This window comes from Anopheles nili, chromosome 3 (assembly GCF_943737925.1).
Source record: "Anopheles nili chromosome 3, idAnoNiliSN_F5_01, whole genome shotgun sequence".
Classification (NCBI taxonomy): Eukaryota; Metazoa; Arthropoda; class Insecta; order Diptera; family Culicidae; genus Anopheles; species Anopheles nili.
Window position 1 is genome coordinate 53,401,004 of NC_071292.1, and position 22,164 is coordinate 53,423,167.

The 22,164-nt window shown below is 50.9% G+C and overlaps 1 protein-coding gene across 1 annotated transcript; it reads left to right on the top strand.

Annotated features, from left to right (window-relative positions):
- The first annotated feature begins 9,680 nt into the window (after nt 1-9,680).
- Nucleotides 9,681-15,720, top strand: LOC128726345 (uncharacterized). Its single transcript, XM_053820149.1, has 3 exons — nt 9,681-9,777; nt 14,185-14,433; nt 14,862-15,720. Exons 1-3 carry the CDS (start codon nt 9,742-9,744, stop codon nt 15,675-15,677), a joined length of 1,101 nt encoding a protein of 366 aa, XP_053676124.1. The 5' UTR covers nt 9,681-9,741; the 3' UTR covers nt 15,678-15,720.
- The last annotated feature ends 6,444 nt before the right edge of the window (nt 15,721-22,164 follow it).

The window sequence follows — 22,164 nt, forward strand, 5'->3', positions numbered from 1 at the left end:
GCAGTTGGATTCGGTTTGTTTTATTTCACATCCCCTTCACCTTCCGCTGGCGATGGGGTGAACGTGGAGAGATTTGCGATTGAATCTCGGTAACAAGTGGTCCATAAACTTTGCCGCACAGCCACTAATCCGCACGAGCTCGTAATGCGCTCGAATTTCCACACCCGCGTGGAAAGCACGCTGGAAAATGGTGCTGATTAAGAGTTTTATGTTCACCTCGGCACTCTGGTGGCCTTCGCGTGGCTCCACACTTCTGATTCACTTGCTTTCGCACACACATAGGCACGCACTAGCACCAGAGCTGTCCTTTCGCGCTGGTGACGCGCTCTTTTGACTGCCAACTGTCGCGTAAACAACACTAAACGACACTGATGGCGGCCGCCCGGCGGTAGGGCTGCCTCAACGAGTAGGCCATCTTTGCCGCGTTTGGTTTGCCTTCAACCACTCTCGAGAAGCTATCGAAGGATACCGATGCTGCGTGAGCCAACAGCCGGCATATGCGCTTCACCTGTTTATGGGCCCCAGATTTCGCAACCAGCTCCGGACGGAGGGCCCATTTTCACCTTATCGATTGTGGCTTCACTTCACGGTACGAACGCCATTTGGAAGCTGCTCAACCGCCAGGGCTTCATGCTCTTTTCCCGGGCAGTGACGGGATAAGGATAACGTACGTGGCGAACTCTCCACGGCGAGCCCTGCCCCGGGGGTCTCTGTATGCTTTTCTGGTCCAGCTGAGTAAAAGAAGAAAAAAAGAAACGTCGAGCTGACTCCAAACGCCTGCTAGGTTTAGCTTTCGGAGGGCGTGCTGCGTCCTGCCACGGTGAACTCCCGAGCACAACTCATCGGTTAGCTCGCGGCACCTCGCGGAAAATCCATCCAAAAGGGACCCAAACTGGCACCCGGACACTCACTGGAAGGCCGAGGCCTCGCGAGAAGCGCCAGTGCGCATGTACAAACAAAACTTTTCCATGCGCTCGAGAAGAAAGCCCACCACCCGGTACCACGCGTTGCCCCCAGCAAGGAAGCCCGAAGCAAACTCGCGTGACGTTGGATGTTGAGCATTTGAATGGTGAAACTTGTCCCGAGGTGGGTGGCAAGGTGAAGCAGCGGGCTGGTGGGTGGATCTGGTTGTGTAAGTTGAATTTTCATTCACTTTCTTCTCGCGGGTGCTGCTCACACACCCAGGTTGTCAAGTGGTCGAGCTACGGGGAAAAACCATCGCCGAAAATCCCAAAAGAGGGCTGAAGTGTATGATACGGCATTTTTGCTCGTTTCGAATCTCTTATGGTGTCTCCCACGCGACACATGGACAGAGTCTTCTAAAAGGCCACCCAGTGCACTTCTTTTTCCAAAGCGATCCGTCGCTTGTACGACCAGCTGTTCCGTTTATGCGCGAGATGTATGCCTCGAACCATCCACTCGGGAGCTTGTTTTCCACGAATAATAGTGTCAGAAAAGTTTCACATCCTCCCGGGCGGGATTGTTGTAGCTGTTGACGACGCGAGATGCGACACAAACGATGCAATCATTCTGTACTTGGCACATGGCCCTTGCGGCCCTTGCGGCCCTTGCGGCCATATTGTCACTGGCACGTTCGTGTTGATGGGCAGGTGACCTCAAAGCCTGTTTTTCCGCCTCTGAAAGGAACAACACATGCACGGTATGCTCGCGATGGGTGTGAGAGATAATTGAAATTCCTTCTCGCCAAGGTGCACAAGCTCCATGTGTGAAGAAAGTCAGCATCAACAGGAGAACGGTCGAGCACTGGAGAGCTACAGGGATATTACAAGGAAGAAAAATGCTTAACATGCACGCCTAACATTGCACGGCAACGGAACTCGTTCTAGCTACAAATTAACGCCCATATTCTACCTTCCCATATGCGTTCAAGTACAAAGGCAATGTTGACGCCTCCTTCGATTTGATTGACATCTGATCGACGTGGGAAAGGATTAGCTTCGCGGGATGCTGTTTAACAGCATTTGAGAGGCTCCCCATTCGCGGATGTTTGTCATCCCGCAGGATGGAATGTCACCATCACGTGAGCTTATCCCGCCATTGTTGTTTAATCGTTTAGCGTCGTGACAACGCCGAGCATGGATTGCACACGCGTACCGCTAAGCACACAATTAATTTAAATAACCAGCCCTGACCCATTTCCCAGCCGTTACGTAACGGGTCCGCGAGCCAAGATCTCCGGTTCCATGTTCAGAAAATGTGCTTGCGCTGGAAGCGAAACGCCGGAGCCGATGCTCGCTGTTCGAGCTGTCATAATCTTAACATGTGACAAGCTTTCTCGCCTCCTGGTCGCCCTTTGCCGGTGACAAGTTGAAGTGTACCGAGCTCTCGCGTTCCTCCTTCCACAGGACGCGTGAGCAGCAAGAAGGAAAATATGTCCGACCGGTCACGGAGCGGGGTATCGATATTTATCTGTTTACCGACTTGAAGGCGGCGCGTTCTGTGCGTTTTTCCAGCCCGTCACCCCAGCGGGCTTGTTTGTGTGTCTGTGGTGTGTGTGGGTGGTGTGTGTGTTTGCCAGGACGTGACGGTCTCAACTTCATGCTCGGAAGCGAGCCTCGTGTTCGTGGTACACCGTCTTCGTCCCTTGGTGACACCCGCGAGGGTGACTAATTGCAAACATCGTAAAATACAGCGCGTTTCCGCAGCGTAGCGAAACTCACCCCCAAGCAGCGTGCGGCACTTGGACGGGTATTGTTTCAGAGCGTAGTAGGGGGGGGGGGGTTTTCCCATCCCCATTTTGGGGGGTCACGTTGTGCTCAATGATGCGAGCTTTTATGATCGGCTGCAGTTTTATGTATTCTTGTCCCATCGCGTGGAGCTGGTGAGCAAAAAAAAAAAAGATAGCCAAAAACTGGCACACGAAGCGAAGCCCCCGTGTTTTCGGTATCGAAAACTTTTCAATCCATCCCTCCCGGGGGCGTGGGTGGATGCGACGTGGGGGATGAACGCCGGGGATGAATCAATATTTTGCTTACTCGGTCAATTCACCACCACGGAAACCCGTTGGTGTCCCCTAGCGGATGGAGTTGGTGCTGGTTTTTCCTGGCGTGGTGGGATGTTTTTGTTGCTAATGAATTTCAGCGCATAACAAATTGGGGTTTCTATCTTAGCTCACTCCCCGGTTGCCGGCGTGGTTGCTCGTTGGGTGGGTGAAAAATCTCCCGAGATTAACTTTATTACCGCGTATCAGCTGTACCGAGCGGCCATAAAACATGCAACTGGGCTTGTTGTCTTTCCACCGTCGATGCTCGTTTGCTGCGCTGTGTTTAATTATGCTTTTATTTGTTAACAGTCTATAAAAGGCCCTCCCAGGTGTAGTGGAGAATTCTCGCCACCAGCTCGTCCTGTTGCAACCAATCACCGAGCCTGATTAATACTGAATGTCGTATTGTGTTAATTTATCTGCGCTTTGGAAATCGTCCTTTATCGCTGGCGCCCGAAACATTCGATTCTCCGCTCACCAGAAAGCTGCCAGGAAGCTATTTTCCAGTAGCCGAAGCTCGGTTTTCCCTGCATTCGGAGCAAACAAGCCCGCACGCATGCACTTCTCTCGACACATAAATGTGGACGGTTCCCTTCGGGGGAAAAACTTGCGATCCGGGGGCTATAAAACCGGAACGCGCCATTGTTGGCAAGAACGTTCGCGAAAGAGAAGAAGAAAAAAAAAGCATCGCACAAGAATAAAGAAAGAAGCAAGAAAGTTGAACTCGACAGCGCCTCGAACACAGCGCAGCGGAAAAGTGAACCGATGCCGGAAAATGAATGCCTGGGTGGTAAAAGCAGCCTAGTAGCGAAGGAAGGATGGCGCCTGACGGTGTGCGACAGTGTGTGCATCGTCTTCCGGGTGTGTTTTGCTCGGCGACGGTGGCAAAGAGGATCGTCAAGAGGCAAAACCACACGCCGGACGGACGGACGGCCGGAAGAAAAGTCATAAATTTAATAGACACGGAACGGCGTATCGCATTCGCTTACTTACGCCGCCCATGATGTTTACGCGGGTTTGCGAGGTGTCGTTTCGCACAAACTGATCGCCCATCGTTCTTCTGGTGGGTACCTCGCAGTTCCGTGTCCTTTTTTTTCTTATATCCTTTTGCCTCGATGGATGGAGTTGGTCGGAAGGATGCGCGCACGATACGATGCCAATGAAATGGAACTGCCGGTGATTAGGGTGCTTTTTAGGGATAACGCGAGCGTGCTGGATAGCATGTGGTCATGGAATAATTGACTCGCTAACGTTCGGAGCGGGTCGATCGGTTCGCATTCGAGCGATAAACACACCCGTTGCCGTTGAAAAGGACGAACAAAACAGGGGCGTTGAAATTTAACGCAAACGCAGCGATCCATTCAAATTGATACGTGCTCAGTTTCCATTATGATAATTGTACGCGGGAAAACACGCGGGAAAATGGCACGGAATCGCCAATGTGCGGCACGAGGCGTGTGATCGAGTGCTTTTCCACGCATGAAACCATCGGAAATCTCGTTTTACGGTCTCCCCGTTTTGCTTGGTTAATTAAATATTAAAACATTGTTTGTTTTCATTTTTCCCAGCACCATACCAAAGCCATCCCGTGCCGTCACGCACACGTCAAGCCCTTTGACGGATGGGTGCCTTGGGAGGAGGAATGAAAAAAAAAATCGCCTCCCTACAGCACACGCAACACCGTTGAACCGTAAACGATCGTTAATGATAGACGCGACGGTGGCGTGGAAATGCATGCGTTTGAAAAATTGATTCGTTTAATTGAAAAGTGCCAACGAGGCGGCACCGTCATTAATGTGTGGTTCCAGGCGTGGTTCTAGGAAACGCCCGGTAAAGAACCGAAGCTAGGGCTCAGCTCGAGGTGCAATCGCCGAGATGGCCGTGAACTTTCTTCGGAAGGGGTTTTGCTCACGAAACGCGTGTTCCCGCGGCTTGAAAGAGCGTGGAGCTGCACGTGAAGTGCATCAGAGTTTTCCACCGTACGCTTCCGCGCTCGGCTTCCTGGGACAAATCCACGCCGTTACATAAATCCACTTTTATGATTGCAATATTTCATACTGACCTGCATTGAATTGAAATTTATTTGCTTCCGCATGCAAGCATTGGTGTGTGGTGTGGCGCGTTTTCGGGAGACTGTCCGCCTCGGGACGTGGGTTGAACGCGAAAAAGCCACAACTCGCAGGAAATGGCTGTCACGAGTGAGAGAGAGAGAGAGAGAGAAAGAGAGAGAGATTGAAAAAAAACAGGACGAATAAAGGAAAAGCTCCGTCAGACGACCGGCTCGGAAGGAAGCGCTTTGGGCTAGAGCGACGCGTGTGCCAAGCCGCGATACCAAGATGGAGCTCCGTCGGTCGGAAATCGGTGGAAATCGCACAATCACGGTTTGGGGCTTGCCCAAAAATAGCACGCCTTCGCGAAGCGACGGGCGCTTGATTAAAGACGCGGAAGCCGGAAACCAAATCCAACGATGGAGATGGATCGGAATCGTTGTGATGTTTGAAATGCCATCATTAAACGACATGATGCAGCGGATTGTGGATTGTGTGCTTAAGGCTCGCCTACACCGCGAGCGCTATTTTCCGGTCGTGGGTTGGAGGGCGCATTTTTCACAGCAATCCTCTTCTTCTTCCATGGGTTCGGAATGCGGCATATGACTTTGCTAGCGAAAAAAAGAGAACCGGCAAGCTAAAAAGCCATCGTCGGAATGTGTCCCACAGCACGTGTACTGTTTTGCGGATTGCGCCATACCGATCGCCGTCAACCGGTGGAACGTCCTGTGAAGTTGATTAAGTTGAGCAAGTGCTAATGATACAAAGTGTCGCTTTGCAAACGGACTCTCTTTTGCCCTCCCATGGGAGCACTTGGTTCCACCAAGAGGCCACCTGTCGGAGCTTCCGCGGACAAGTGTCAACGTCAGCGGGAACAACTTGTCAAACAGCGACAAGCGGAACCGTTAATACGACGCTGCACCGATGATAGATTGCATTTAATTAATTAATTGCATGTCGGGGAGCGATGCTGCGTGCGCTTTAAGCCTTCCGCTGTTCGGGACGGTGGCGTGCCCGCTGACAGGCCGTGAACTCGTGCTCTCTCACCGGAGGACGATGGAAGAAAAAATACACACACCGCAAACCGCAAAACATTAGCATCGCAGATGCGTGCCAGTGGTCTTCGGAAGCCTTCTTCCATTTGTCTGTCATCGGCAAGGCGCCTACCGGCGAGCTCGCAATATCGATGGTTTGCTCGATAAATTGCTCACTTAACGCATGCTGGCTTACCGAACGGCTGCTGGGGCGTCTTCCCAACCGAACGCCGTCAAGGTCTCAAGGACGTCTCTGTTTCTCGTCCCGTAAGACCAAGCCCTACACGCAGGTGAGAGACCCATCGGAAAAGCGCAAAAGGTCTCCCGACACACAGCAAACAACGCATCCCTCCGTTGAACTCCACCATCCGCGCCAAAGGTGAGTGCGACCCACGGCTAAAAGGACAAGAAACTAATAATACCCCATAAAAATTGATTTTATTCAGCAAGCACTTTATTGCCTGTAATGGCGTTCTCTCGCTCCGGTCTCGCAGCCAGCCAAGCTGAGGGTGGGCAGAAAAACACATTAGCTCCGGAGCCCTGCCCGGGGAGGATCCCGCAGGAACTCCGATGCATGGAGGGGGCGTGAACAACGTATCGAATCGGTGGAAAGCAGAGAACTCGCAGGCACGTTCCACGGTTGAGGTACCGCGGGTCTTAGCGGCTTAAGAACGGCTTCGCTAAACGAAGACCGAACGCAAGACTCGATCTTAAAATATCACTTGCCCAGCAAGTTTTGCTCGAGCCCGGGCTCGCTTTACGCTTCTTACGGTGGAATGTTCCTTCGGAAAAGGGAGCAAAATGTTTTTCTCCCGGGCTTGCGTTGGCTTTACGGTGATTTTTGCAAGGCCTACTGAGACGCTGGCAGTGCTGCTCTGTTAGGGGGATTGTGCCAAATTTTTGACATTTACGCAAGCTCGCTCAAGCTCGTTTACCGAACGATGCTGGTCCTAATTGATTCCTCTGCATACGTGCCAAAAATCACCCATTCCAGCAGAGGTGTCGAATATTCTGGATGCTCTGGAGCAACAAGCCTACACACGCGCGCGAATTTTGTGATGCGCTAATGCCACGCCACGGTGCATTGGCAGGTCAGCTCCCGTTCGACAGGCGACGACCGATCACCAGCTCCGATATGACTCATTAGGAGGTGAATTACCGGTCCGCGAATCAGGCGCATAGTAGCCCATCCGTCATCGCTTCACACGCACCAAAAGCGTCCATTCCAAGTCCCCAGAGACCCCCTTCGAGAGCGCAATGAAGACGTGCCGCTTCAGAGTGGGCTTGAATGAATATTCATGAGCGTTGCTCGGGAGACTTCCATTTGTTGGTCGTATTTTGTTTTTCATTTTTATTCTTGCATCGATTCTGCTGACGCGTTCACATTGGGACACCCATCAACTGCTGGTGCGTTGCGCCTTTCGCCATTCTGATCATTCTCCCATTCTTGACCCTCCACGCGAAGGTGACTTACATTCCGCGTTGTTCTGCGTGAAACCAACCTTTCCGCAACCACAGCGGCGCCGATTAGGTCGCCTTTTGGGGTGTCTCCATCGCAGGGACGCATGCAACTGTCGTCTGTTGCCAGCGTCGGCATTCAGCCCATCCTTGCCCGGAGGGAAAATGCGGACCAAAACTCAAATGTCAATTCTGATTACGCGATCGGCATCACAACTGATCGGCTGGGTGCGTTCGGGCTTTGCGGTCTGGTCCGCATTTCCCAGCACCGGCTGCGGACGATAATATCAATCAACCGAAATGATGTTGCATGTGGCTTTTGCGCGAGCCCTGCGATTTGGGGCGAATTTTCGTGCGAAAATAAATGCACCCCAACAGCTGGCTCATCAATCATATTGCGAATTGACAGAGCAGGGCTATCGCGTTACGTGTTTGTTCCTTTTTTTTCTTCCACACAGTATCGTTAGCCGTTTGAGATTTGTTGAGTCCTTCGGGCAGCAGCGTGTGTGCTTGTTAGAACTTTGGACGGGCGAGTGAAAGCAACAGGCGCTTTTCAACAGCAAATTAACTTTATCCAGCCCCTTAATACAGCTGTGTTTGCGCTTGATCCCGGTGAAATTCGATGCGACAAGCCATAAAGCGGTTAAAAACCGTTGTCGTGAAAGGTGAAAGGCCTGGCGGTTGTTTGCGGTTCTAATCCGGCTCGTTTATTGCAGCTCGTTTGTTTCGTTCGCACTTCGGCACCACTTTTTTGGCACCACTTTAGCCCACGGAGAACGTGGTGGGAGCGTTTTATTGGGCTCCGTTAATCCCGGGCGTGGGTTGAAGCGAGAGAGCGTGAGGATTAGCATTTTATTCGGTCAATAGGTTAGTCAACTTTCTAAGCACAAAGCATCGGAGATGACACGTCGATGGTACGTCGATAGCAGTTCAAACGCATTAATAACGACCGTTAGCTCGAAGCATGGCAAGCATGGAAATCCTATTAATTGGATGCCTCACCGAGAACGGCTCGGTTTCTCGCACACAGCCCATAACTCCTGCCCACAAAAGGCGGCAAAGTAAAGGACGATCCTGCCCTACTCAACGACAATATGTCGTTCTGTTCCCACCGCGGGCGTTGTCACCGGGGCGCTTATCATCCCGAGAGCTGTATTCCACCCGAAAGCCAATTTACTTCTTGCGTGTAGCAATTATTTCTCGACCTGTTCCAGACCGGCCCCGGTTATGGTGCACCGATCGGTGCTGCCGTTTCTCTAATTGATGCGTACCGAAACGAATCGTCCTCGAGCGGTCACCAGCCAAACAGCTGTTGGACAATCGGTTCCCCGGTGAAGTTACCGACCATATCCAGTCGACCGGGTGCTCTAACGAACGCATTTGGCGAATCACACAAGCACATTCCGGGCAGGATCGAGAGCGGTCTTATCTCGTGCGAAGGTGCCTCCGAACGTCCAACGCAACGTGGTAAGTGGATCCATGGATCGGACACCAGAGAACGTACATGGAACGAGAACAAACATCCCTATCGCAAACCACGCATCACGCCTCGACGGCTAAGGGACGTTTGAGCGGTGGCTGAGATTGAGGAGGCGCACGTTTGAGCCTCTTCAGACACCGTGTTCTTGCCCAGCTTGCCAGAGCCGGTGAAGTTCTTGGTGGCGTTCTTCGAGTGTGGTTGGTGTGTTCTGCTGCACACTCTTCGTCCTCGCGGTGCCCGGTGGAATGGGACGGATGAGGCGCGAACGGAACGATGATGGCCATATAAAAAGGCTGTCACACGCGACGCTCGGTGGTTATTGTTTTCGTGGTCGCGGGAACGCGAGCTTCGATTTAACGTCTTTGCGAAGAGCGTGCGTGATCGATCGCAGGTATCGCACCCGGTTAAATCCGGCAGGCATTGTGTAATAGCGCGGTGGTGCGTACGCGACCACGCTTTCGTGTCCTTTTCTGTCCGGTGTTGGTTTGCTGCAGAAAAACAGGGGCGAGCAAACGCGACCGATCGGTGTGCGATAAAGCCTGCATCGGTTGCGCGATAAGTGGAGAAAGTTAATTAACGTAAAAGCTCTCCATTTTCCAGCTTTCCCTCCCTTTTCCAGCAGGAAAGCTCCTTTATCCATCGGGAGACCGATAGAGAGTGCGCGCGCGTGTGTGTGTGTATGTGTACGTGAGTGTGGGTGCGCGTGAAAAAGCGACCATGGCGAAACTGATACAAGTTTTAACCATCCTCTCGGTACGTGAGCCTTCACAGAAACTGCAGCATAGACCGCGCGCTTAGCAGCCGTAATTCAGTAGGGCGTATACGATAACGAAATGGGGTGACAGCGATAAAGGGGTGGAACGTAAACGCATTCCGGTGGCCTTGGCTCCAGAAATTAAAATCGACATCCAAAAAGGCTTGGAAGCTTCCCCGCTGGGAGCGGGAATATAAATTCCAAGCACGACTCGCCACTTGCCGTACTCGGTGTGTCGGCGCCCTGTTTGTCAGGTTCTTGTTGGTGGAAGTTTCGATCGAGGGTGCTTCGGGAAGCTTATAAAGTTTCGGTTGCGTTTGTGGGAAGTTTTAGAATGGCGCCTGCGAATGCATGTATATTTTTAGAATGGCAAATTAAGTTTTAGGTCGTTAGAATATGTTAAATTTTCTATAGGGGAACTTACAAACTACCATTAAATGGAAAACATTCTAACGAAATGAGCCTCTCGACCCATTCCGTTTCTATCGAAAACTAATCCTAAACGCTTCGTCTGTCCCCGTCGTTAAATCGCATCATTCGTGATGCCCCTTACCGACTGCTGCATCCTCCGATGCATCCTTTCCGTATCTTTTTCTGTTCTTCCTGCACGACCATAAATTATCGGGATTACGGAGAGCTTTCGAGGCGAGCTTTCGGAGCGTATTTACAATCAGAATTAATGCCGTTAACCTTTCGGCGGACATCCGATGCCGATGCTTGCGATAAATGCACCGATAACTTGATACGGCTGAAAGGGGTGTCGTTTCGATTTGCGAACAAGTTCCGAATTCTCCATCCCCAGCATGTGTGAACTTGCCCGAAATTGGAAACCTGCCGTATGTAAAGGGAGAATCTTAAAAAGCGAACTAAAACCGCACAATGGAACCAAAAAAGCACCTGAGAGGGCACAATATGCGTCGTTTTCTTTTTAATTTAGCTTCTGGCGAAGGCAAAGCTTGTAAATGCTGGATTATCTTCCCTTTATTGCTTGGCTTTTTTTCCCATCCGAAATGCGTCTAAATGTCACGCCCGAACAGTTAGCCTCCTGGGGAGGCCTCCGCCCGCGATTGGTATTTCGGGCAAACAGGTTCGCGAACCGTTGCGTTGGTCCAGAATTTCTTACACACTCGCGCTGGAGCTTCTGAATCTGGTTCGCGATTCTAAGCACGCAACAAATGCTAATGGACGAGGACGAAAATGGTGTTAATACGCGTCGGTTCAAGGCTACACCCGCTGGGAAACCCGTTCCCGTCGGTCACGATCCCAGGACGCGCTCGCGTGGACGGCCGTGGGTCCCGGTTTTCCAAAAACCTGTCCAACCGGGAAGGAACGCTTTTCCTTTGGTTGGCTCGCACCCGGCGGGTTCACTGGCCGATGGGTGATGTGTGGGCAACACGCTGGATCGTGCACTAATTTATGCAAAACTCCCTCCCAGCGTTGATGGCCATCTTTGGGTGGTGCGAGCGCGCTTTTCGCCCGGTGACCGATGGTTTATGGGGCGATTGTATTTTATCGACGAATTTGTGTTCTCGCTCACTCTCACCTACGGCGCAGGGTGCTATTTTCGTACGCCTTCCAGAATCGCTCCCCGTTAGAAATTCTTCAGGCGATCAAGTCGTTCGGTGGGATGACGAAATTTATCGCTCGAGTGACATTCGCGCCGATGAACTTTCGATGTTTACCGCCAAAACAGCCAGCCTAGGAAGCGGGTTCTATCGAGCAAGCCCTCCACATCCGAAGCGACCGTGCAAACAGTTAATCATCGAAAGCATCGAGTGTTTGCGCTTCGCGTAGCTCCAAGTCGTAAGCCGTTTATTTGCAGGAAATTTTGCCGGCTGGTTGTCGTATTTGTCAACCAAATCGGCTGGACGGCTTGTTTATTCTAACATCACGAGATGATACGATTTGTTGCGCCCCTTAGCCGTGCGTGTCGCCTTACGAGGAAGCATGCGAGGAACGGGCTGGACCGAATAGGCACGTCATAGGCAAACACACCTATAAATCAAGGCCGTTCTGCTATTTACGACGACTGCTGGGTGGCTAATGATACGGCCGTACAAGCAGTCCCGGACCCTTACTTCAAACGAAGAAGTTCCAGCGCGTGTTCTCGAATTGGGGATCGTGACTGGACCGCTCCATGCTGGTCGACCGGAAGAGCGCAATAATCTTAAATGCCAGCTACCCGAAACCGTAGACGCATAAAAATGGGACTTCCCCATCGAAATGAGGCTGACGCGGAATTGCGTTTCCAAAAACGCTTCACATGAAATATTTATAAGCCCATTATAGGGATTTCCAGGAGACAATGCGCGTGATTCATCTCCCCGCAATGAGTGAGACGTCTGCTGGAGTTTGTTTCGTACCGATGGCGACGTAATTTGGACGCCCGGTACGATCTCAATTTAAATCTGCACGCAAGACTCGATCAAGCGTACCATAATCAATCACAGCTAAGCTGATGGTTGCATTAGTTTTTCCCAATGACAACGTTCTCTGAGGCTGCTGCTGGTGGGATGAAAAATTCAGCTGATGGAGACGATGAGGCCCCAGCCAAGGTTCTAGACGACACGAAGTTCGTCTATATTTGGCCTCGATTTGAATACATCTCCCAACTGTTCAATAATGCTTATCGCTTTGATGAATGATCTTCCATAATGCGCCGCTAATCCTCCGGACGCACCATCGCCGAGCCTCTAGGCCTCGTGCAGCACGGACGGACGTCTCATTTCCATAAAATAAAACAAATTTTAAGCATCCTTGGCTGACCTTAATCTGCGAATGCCATCATTTACCCGTTCGAGAGTTTGCACGCGCACCACACAGCTCACTGTTGACGCGAAACGTTCTGAGTGGAGCTTTGGCATAAACTCACAAAATATTTGCGCCAACAAGCCGAGCCGAGAACGCGCCTGCCAGATAACAATGCGTCTGCGTGTAGTTTTATTTTGTATTACTTTTTGCTTCGTCCTTTTTTTGTGTGGCTCCATTTTCGTGTCGAAACAAATTGCTCAATTATGCGATTTCATCACGCCTCGGGTGCACGTGTCCGCGCCACTTACATTGCCGGCTTTCGACACGCCGTCGTCACTGTCAAGGTGAATACAAATCGCTTTCATTGACACCGTGGCGAAATCGTGCCATTTCCCGCCGCAGGGGTGCGCTCAGAAATGCATCCCCGCCGGTGGAGAGATGAATATTGGGTCAGTCGTCAGCAGCAGTCGTGCAGTTGGGCGTTGGTATGGCATAAATCTTTCAAAAGAATGCTTCCCAACTGCGTGTGGATTGCTGCACGTAACGAGGAACGCTGAAATCGCACAAAATGACAGCAACCGGGCGCGTTCGCTTTTTGCGATGCAGGTGCATTTGTTAGGATTGACTGCTGCTGAGAAGAAAAAATCATGAACTGCCACAACACCTAAATAAAAACCGCAACGCAGCATCGCATAATTTGATAACGTTACACAATAAATTGTTCTGCGGTTTAATTGAAATATGATGCCTCGGGAGGAAAATTTACATTTTTGAACCACACCCGGATCGGTCCGGCAATATCGATCATTTTTCCTTCTGATCACGTTGCGCCTCGGGCAATGATTATGCATTACGTTTGAGCTTCGTCCAACGATTCCCACGGCGATAGGGAGCGATATGAAGGAAAACCGTTCGTCGCCAGTTACAATGCGGAGTGATATATAATTTCAATGCCACATGGTCAGAGATGCGAATGCCACCAGACGCCGGAATTCCGTTTTTATCTTGCTCCGATTGTCACCGAACAAAAAGGGCGCATAAAAATATGGGCGATATATATGGCAGCGGGCTGGGTTGGGTTTGGCTTTTCCATGCCAAACATTACAATGCCACTGTTGCTGGGCCGCTATCGATGCCACGCTGCAGCAGATATATTTTCCCGGACCCGAGACCGGGATCCGGTTGGTCCATTTTATTTTCACACCACATCGCTTGGACTCTGAGCCGGCCAAAGGCAGCCAGCGAGCCAGCAAGTCATTGGCAGCGTGTCAAAAGTTGGTTTTCTCGCAGGAATAATGTCGCCAGGGACGCGGGAACGCCAAGCGGTCTTGTAGCGATTCGAGGCCATCAAGACCGAGAGCGACAGTCAGCGGGATTTACTGGCTTGGGTTTAGGGGATGACGGTATTGTTTGAAATTTTCACCCCACGTTGTCATGACGACCGGATGAAGAAAATATGGACGGTTTTTATCACTTTCCACCGTCACCGGTTGGGGACCACGGGCAGCATCCCATTGCATGCTAATGAGGCATCATTGTCTCGTGGCGTGGAGTTAATTGAATTACAAATGGGCTGTTCGCGGCCCTGCCCATTGTGCTTTGTGGCCGCTTGAGCTTATGTTTATGTTTATGCTTCCACAAAATCTTTCTTCCAGCTGGTGGCACCGTTGCTGCTGGCCCGACGTATCCAGCTCGTCAACATCAGTCCAGAGGAGGCGCAGAAGTTCATCACCCAGCAGAGCCTGGACCTGCGATACGCATCAAAGCTGGGCGAGCATCCGCTTGGATACACGCGCAATATACAGGATCCAGCTTTGGCCAGCTTCTATTACAACGGGCGAGTGATCGAACACCCGGAGGACTATGTGGAGGAGGAATATGAGGCGAAACAGTTCCACGGACAGGTACGGATGTCACCACACGGCTCCATAGTGCCCGAATATAGGCTAAGTGCACGGTTGAGGCTGCTGAATTATGCAAAAAATTCCCCTAGGCTAGGTTCCGCTTAGATTTATTATCTGTCAGAGCCGGTTTAAGCCGACAGCTGAATCACTAGAACGGGAGCATGTTTTTTTGCGAGATAGCAAAACGAGAAAAAGATTGGCCTATTGCCACGAGACTCGTTGGCGAATCCTTGATGGTGTTACTGTTACTATGAGTTGGCATTTCGATATGAGTAACCATAGCGGCGAAACAGATCGGTGGTCATCTGTGACTAGTCCCAGGAAAAGGCCATAGGCAGAGAGGCTTAGCCAACATTTCAAAAAGCGCCTAGCTTCTGACCGTTTTTTGCTATTCACATCTCGTTTTTTTGCTTCACTTTTCGTCGCAGGATGGTCTCGGTAGAGCGATGTTTGGCTACAGCGACCACAACCAGGCTCGACTGGAGGCACGCAATGCAAATGGTGAAGTTCGAGGTTCGTACCAGTACGTCAACCCACTCGGCGAGGACGTGATCGTGCAGTACTGGTCCGATGGGCTTGGCTTCCATCAGATCGACAACCGGCCCGAAGTGCGCCTGCAACCAGTCACCGAAACACCGGAAGTTCGTGAAGCTCGTCTCGCGCACATGAAAGCCTGGGAAGAAGCGGCGAGTCTTGCCCGCGCCAACCCCGATGTATCTGATGATCCCTACCGGGCTGTCCAGAGCAATGCCGTCGAGGACGAACCGGAGCAGGACGAAATCCTGGCGGCTGTCTCCAATCAGCACCAGGCTCTGATCCGCTATCCGAGCCTACCATACACGGATCACATCGCACCAGGCGCATCCGCGTTGGCAGATGAAGGCGTCATCGTGGAGGCAGTGCGTAGTGTCCGCAAGCGCGAGAATGATCCTCAGACTAATGAGGACGATCACGAAGTGTCAGCTGATCCGAAAGGATTCTTCTACAGCTTCGACTACCCGGTGCAGCTGGTGGCAGAAAGCGCCGCTAAAAAAGCCCGTGGAAGCTCGCTCGCTGACGGGTTTGGTGAAAGTCCGCAGGAAACGGTCGTGGTGGAGGCGCAGGAATTGCCAAACGCCCCGAAAGCAGCACCAGTTGATGATCGCGTGTCGCTGAAGGCAGTGCTGCGTGGCGAAACGCTTGTGGACGCCGTGCATGATGCTCAGGTTTCACCGAAACAGAAGCTGCAGGCTGAGCGAAACTAGAGAGCCTCGAAACTTGCAGGATGTTCGCGTCAGCAAAGCATCCTTGGAGGATGGAAGCAATCTCTCGAGCCTCCGTAGGCTTGAGACAAAACGAACAATCGACGAATGCAACGGAAGAAAACCACGTCCGAAAACGAGATCTCTCCAGAGAAAGAAAGGGGTGTGCAGATTCCCCCCCCCCCCGCACGTCTGCACACCCGCCTGTGTGTGTGTGCGGGAGCGTATGTGTGTGTGTATCCTCAAACCAGGCGCTGTATGTGTGCCACTCAATCGACCTGTCAAGCAATGCCTTACAATAAACAATGAATGATCGGGTGAAAAATGATGCTGAGCCTCGTTTTGTTCTCGTTTGTTAAACGCCGAATCGTCCTAAGGGTTGTTTTTTTCCATTCCATTCACCATAAATTACATGCGTGCTCAAGATTCATCACAGAGCACAGTAGCAGGTCAGCAAAATAAAGAGCAAATTCCTGCTGTTCGCTCTCCATCGTCGAAAATGAGCGGTCGTGCTTCACCAAAGCTCCCGGCTATAAGAAAGCCATCTTCCTTCTTAATTGGATTTCTAAAACGTAGCACAAAACTGCACTCTCATTAGCAGAAAATTGGAAATCGTAGCCCATTTGTCTCGCCACCTCAGCCACCGCGCGTACCTGCCGCCTCAGGAAGCATTATTAATGGACCAGGTTCGGGCGAAATATCATCCCCGAGAACGGTGCCGCAGCTAAATCGAGAACCGAAAAACAGGTTATGCAGACAACCAGGGCTAGCGGAGATCGTATGCTCAAGTCATAACATCGGCTAACCGGCCGAAGGAAACGATTAATAAGCCAGCTGACTTATAGCGATCGTCAAAGCACACAGCCACCGGCAGGCGATCATGTTTCGGCGCTCGACCAAGCTCACCGCAAAATGCGAAAGTTGACTCTCGTACGGGGTTGGGAAGTTTATGACTGGTGTAATCCAAAGTTTACACAGTTCTACATGTCAATTGATTAATTGGAGGGAGAGCTTTTACAGCGATTGGTTTCGCTGTATGTGGTTCTAAAAACACGCACGTACCAAGGCAGATACCAAAAGGAAGCCTTTCTTTTACGCCTGATTTATTGTTTTCTCCGTTTTTTTGCCCATGGAAATGAGCTCGAATTCGGCGTATGAACGATTCGTCATGTTTGCCAAAGCACAATAGGGGTTTGAAAACTTAAGCAAATAACTTTCCATTTCTCTTCCGCATCCATTCGCTACCACCGCGCGATTTAGGTGATTCACAGTACCAACAGCATCGCACCAGCGCGTCATCATCTCCGTCACTCGGTATGTCTCAGTCAGCCTCGATGCGTTTCCGGAGGGCGATTACTATTCACGCCGGTCACCATAGCAGCTTAGCTGCGATAATTTTCACTTTCCGCCTCGAAGTTTCTCACCCCCAAAAATAAAGAAACCCCCATCCGAAAGAAACACTCCACCCCAAAGGGGCCCTTTTTCTAGACCACCCTTATCACCCTTCCATCTCGCTTAAGGGGTTGCGGTCGCGTGTATGGCGCACTACCAAAAGCTCAGCCCAAAGCAAACATACACACGCCGACCGTTGGAACAATGCGAAAATGGACGCTTTTCTTTTCTCTCACCATTATGCCTCCACCCCGGGAAAAAGGTGTCTGTATGGACTCCCGGTCGCCTCATGCTCATCTCGCAGGCCACTCGCAGCGTACGCTTTATTGGTTTTTCGATTCATGTTGGGAGTGGGATGGGGGTGAGCTTTTTCACTCCACCACTGACCAGGCCTTTGAACTCGCACCCGTTGAGCTTTAAAGCGCACGCGGGTTTCTCTAATTATTTAACCAACATGTAGAACCGGGCGCGTAATGTCGAGAGTGCGATCGCGCGGGGGCAAGTGACCGAAATTTCCCGACGCCCGGCCTCAAGATCAACCGGATGGCCGGAAAGAGAAACTGCCCGGTGTGATGCTGGTGGTGGTGGGCCGTGTCATTTTCCAGTGGTGTCTATTTGTGCGTGGTGGTCTTCCGGCTCACGGTATATAGCCAGCAGTCGGCGAGGTGCCACGGTTTAGTCAGTGGCCATCGAGCGGGTTCGAACCACACGTCGGTTCGAGTGATGTGAAAAGTGAAAATTCGCACCACAGCGGGTACTCGGAGTGAAAATGAAAGGACCAAGGGTGAGCTGGTGCTTAGTCCTTGGCGTGGGGCTGATGATCGTGATCGTAGGGCCGGTGCGATCGGTTCCAGTCGGTGAGGAACAACGCGGTGTTGGGCTGCCATCGTTCTTCCGTGACATTAAGCACCAATTTGGCAGCATCGGGCACGACCTCCGGAAGCTGATCACCTCGCTTATGGGTGCAACGCAGGTTGTTTATTGGAAGCATCCGATCAGACTGCCCCCGTTGAGGCGGACGGACCATTCCCATCGGCAGCAGGTGATCACATCCAGCAGCAGTAGCGGCAGTAGTAGCGATCATAAACCGCGTCCCGTAGCGCCGACGAGCCACCCCACGAAACGACGCAGCCGCCGGAAGAAGGCCTACACGGGGGACGATTACGACGATTTCTTTTCGCTCGATTCGTTCGGGTTTTGGTGAGCAGCTGCGCGGTTGTGGAAAATCGCGACGCCTAAATGGCTGCACTCAGCCGAACAAGCGAAAGGTGAAAAGCCGACGCCAATTAAGCCGCGATCGTAATGGAATTACGCGTAGAAATCGGCATGCGAAAGCAAAACATTGACCGTAAATTAGTGAAATTTTTAAAAACGGCAGCACGCCGGATGTTGAAGCGTGTGCAGAAAGGGAGAAACACACCACGCGCGCATATAGAGGCAAAGCCCCCGACAAAAAAAGGCAGACACCTGAGACGTGCGAGCTTAAAAGAAAGTTCCAAAGAGACTGATATCGTGACGAAACCTTTGTGGATAGTTGTTAGTTTTCGTGTGCCTCGAGTGTCCAGCAAACTCGATTGATTGTTGCTGGCCTATTTATTTACAAATAAACCGAACACTATTTATTGAAATTCTTACGCAACGGAAGCTATACGAATTCGAAAGGAGCGAAATACGGCTGCCCGTGCGCTTAACATCGTATCGCTAGCATAATGCAGGAAATTGAAATTAAACTCCGTTGGAATCGCGCGCCAAATGAACGAATTCACCTCGTTTGTTCGATACGCTTGCTCAATTTTGACGCCCCCACAATTCTAACACCTTTTACACTATCGGGCTATCGCCATTTTCTATCACGCCCCCCGTGCTAAAATAATGAGTACTGCAGAAAGAAAACAAACATAGCCTCCCCAGGGCCCGCTCGGTTGATGAGCTGATCGCTCCCGCTTCGCCGGTGAATCAATGAATTCTCGCAATTGCACACCCCTACGATCATCGACCGTTCGCCGGTGCGAGCAGTTCAGTTATGGGAATGGGTGCATGATGATGTTGATGATGATGATGATGATGCATTCATTATCGGCATCGGTCAGAATCCCTTTGCATACGGGCTCCCGGTTGGTACCGTTGCGAATTAAAGCATCCTCCAATTGGGAGTTTTCACTACCGTATGACCCAGAATCCGCGCTCGAGTTGGTCTAGGCGGTCAATCAGCTACGCGGGTGCTAGCTCTGTACTATATGAAGCGCTAGTGAAGCGAATTATATAACGCTATTACATCAGGGAGGTGTGATACGAGCTCGTGCACCTTGTTTGGACAAACGAGATGAGCATACCAGGGACATAAAATACTCATCTCATTTGTCCTACCAACCCTTATTTGCTACCAATTATTTTAATTTATCCTACCAATAGTGAGCGAAGCCAATAGTAATAATTTACAAGCGATGCTTCGCTGAATATAGTTCCGTAGCAAATTTAAGGAATTTCTTACCCGTAGCGGAATATAAACGACGATCATCATCGGCCTTAAACGCAATCTTTCCCGATATTCTTAACCACCATTTAAGTCGTTTCCGGAGTTCTTCCGCTGGCGCCTATTTCGTGTGAATCGTTTACCGGCAATTATTCTCCCTCGATAAAAGCAGCCTCTCACGCGCAAGCCTTCGTGGTGTGATTTTTATTGCTGCGATTCACCTGCAATTGGAACTTCCGACAGCGTTTGTGCAACCGGAATGAACAACCAAAGTAGGTGAGCCCGAAAGAACGGTAGCAGTAACCGAATGATTACACTCTTTCATGCTTCTGCTGCGTTACATCCTCATACTCGATTTCATTTTGTTTAGTGCTGGGTGTAGTTGAGGTTTAATCATCTGGTGGAAAGGCACTATCTCGATTAATTAATAACATCGGCGTATTGACGAGGGTGATCAAGCACCACGCAAAACATCCGAACTCCGAATAGCTGGCAAATTTATTGCCCTCCTCACCGTAATGGACGCCCGCGCCATTATTCCATTGATCCACTTAGAAAGAAAGTTGTGCGCAAATTAGCTATTGCATAAGCCTCTAGCTGGAGGTCGGCTTGAACGCACGTCATCTCGATTAAAAGCCAACCCCCAATCGCCGGTTGTGATAACAGATGCTTGTTGGAAAGCGAGAAAAGCTCGATTTATACCCTCTGCTTTACGACGAGAGTGCGAGACAGAGCCTGGAACCGAAACATGAAGCAGAACATCTATCAATTAAAGCAACAACTACTGACCGGCTGTTCGTTTGCGTTTGAGCAAGAAAAGCGAACTGACGGCCGCCTCGGTGGGAAAGGAAAGAAAATATGCTACTGGGGCAGAGATTCGGGAGTTTTCTGGATCATGCGTGCCCGATAATTGGCGCCCGTTTGGTGAAGAGCTGGTGCTCATATGGGATTTTTGGTGCGAAATAAAAAAGGCTCAGCCTCGAGCTGTGGGCTAGTGGCGTTAGATTCGCTAACAGATTCCATCGCCAACGGTACGGTGGTGGTCCAGCACGAAGAGAAAAAGCCAAGGTAGTTTATCTTATCAGTTATGTGGGTTCGATTTTTTTCTGCCCAACTTCCACTCTACCCTAGCCAGGGATGGGTAATAATTCACGATATCGAGTACGTCGTAAGGCGCGGGAGCTTGGGTTTGTAGGACGTGCATAGATCGCGGCTTAAATGCGGCAATTTTGATGTCTCGGTTATTTTGTGTGCGCCCAACCCATTAAGCTTTCGCGCGCGAGTTGCATCGGACGATGGGGCGAAAATCGCGCTCACACCGGGCGGGGAATTATTTTAAACGATGCAAATTCCCTAAATGTGGCACCGATCAGCGGTGGCACGGATCGGGGCGTAAATCGAGCGGCGCACGGTGGAATAGAGCGGGAAACTAGCGGTGTTTAAGTAGCGAACAGTCGCCATTAGTGGGTTATCGGAAACATTCCAGCGTACCGTTAGAACGAAGAACGTTTTTCCTTCGCTCGAAATTGTAATCATAAGTTTTGGGTGGTTTTTTTTGATGATTCGATGATTACGCACGCAAAGTGGCGATTGACAGCGAGGTGATCATCTTCGTGTAGAACTGCGCGGATCGGCTCGAGCTCGAGCACGCTTTATGGTAATTTTAATGTTTTTCTCCGCTTGGGATCAGCATATTCCACACACCATATGGTTAGATCGTGATCATACACATTAACGCACAGGGAAGGTATTTTCGAGCCACGCTGCATACCGTGATCCAAACGTGATCAATACTCCTCACCCTGAACTCCCAGTCCTGCCCTGTTCACATTTCACCCCCGAGGGCGTTTTCGAAAGCTTCTTCTCCCACCGGTAGCGGCTAATTAATCCCACAAAAGGTTATTGAACGGTATTAAATCATCTTCGGCCCACCAAAGCAAAGGGTCGGCACTGTGGAGCTGGCTTCGTCGAATGCTATAATTTCGCCTTTATTTCGGGTACTAATTGCGCTGCTAAAAACGGTAGCGAACTCGTACGCGCACCGCTCGATTACAGTGTTTGTGCGTTTGAAACAAAAAGTGATATGAAAAATCGGTCTCTTCCGGCCAGCGGCCGGTTCGAAACGTCATCCGCGCAAAGCTTCCCGTGCAGGGCGGTGATCTTCGGTCTCGCGATCGACTGATCGGTGGCCATCGACGTGAAACTACCTTCCACTCAATTGGCCCATCTGATAATGGGCACTTTTGCGTGCGTTCGTCCGAACACCCGATGGGCACGGGTTTAATTTGGGTATCTTGTTTTGCAATTAACATCACCCTCAGGGCCACTTACGGGCACTTGTGGCGCCCTGCTACCGTTTTGGAGCTCGCACTTGAGAGAAGCTGAAAAAGGCGAACGAATAGTCGAAAAGCACCGAAAGGGAAAGGGAACCGCGTGGACCGTCGATCGGTTCGGTTCATCTGATCTTGTTTTGCTCACGTTTCGCGCGAGCGGCACGTGCTTTTCGCCTTCCACGTGGACGGTTATTTATCACGAGGCGGACGCCCCATCGGACATCTCCGTGGAGTGATGACAAAACGCGCCAATGAAATGGAAAGAAAAGCGATACGATACCGGATGCCAGCG

Coding starts and splice junctions, on each gene's coding strand:
- LOC128726345 (XM_053820149.1), top strand. CDS start 9,742: ATGGCGAAACTGATACAAGTTTTAACCATCCTCTCG. Junction 9,778..14,184: donor AAGTTTTAACCATCCTCTCG/GTACGTGAGCCT, acceptor TCTTTCTTCCAG/CTGGTGGCACCGTTGCTGCT. Junction 14,434..14,861: donor CGAAACAGTTCCACGGACAG/GTACGGATGTCA, acceptor TTTTCGTCGCAG/GATGGTCTCGGTAGAGCGAT.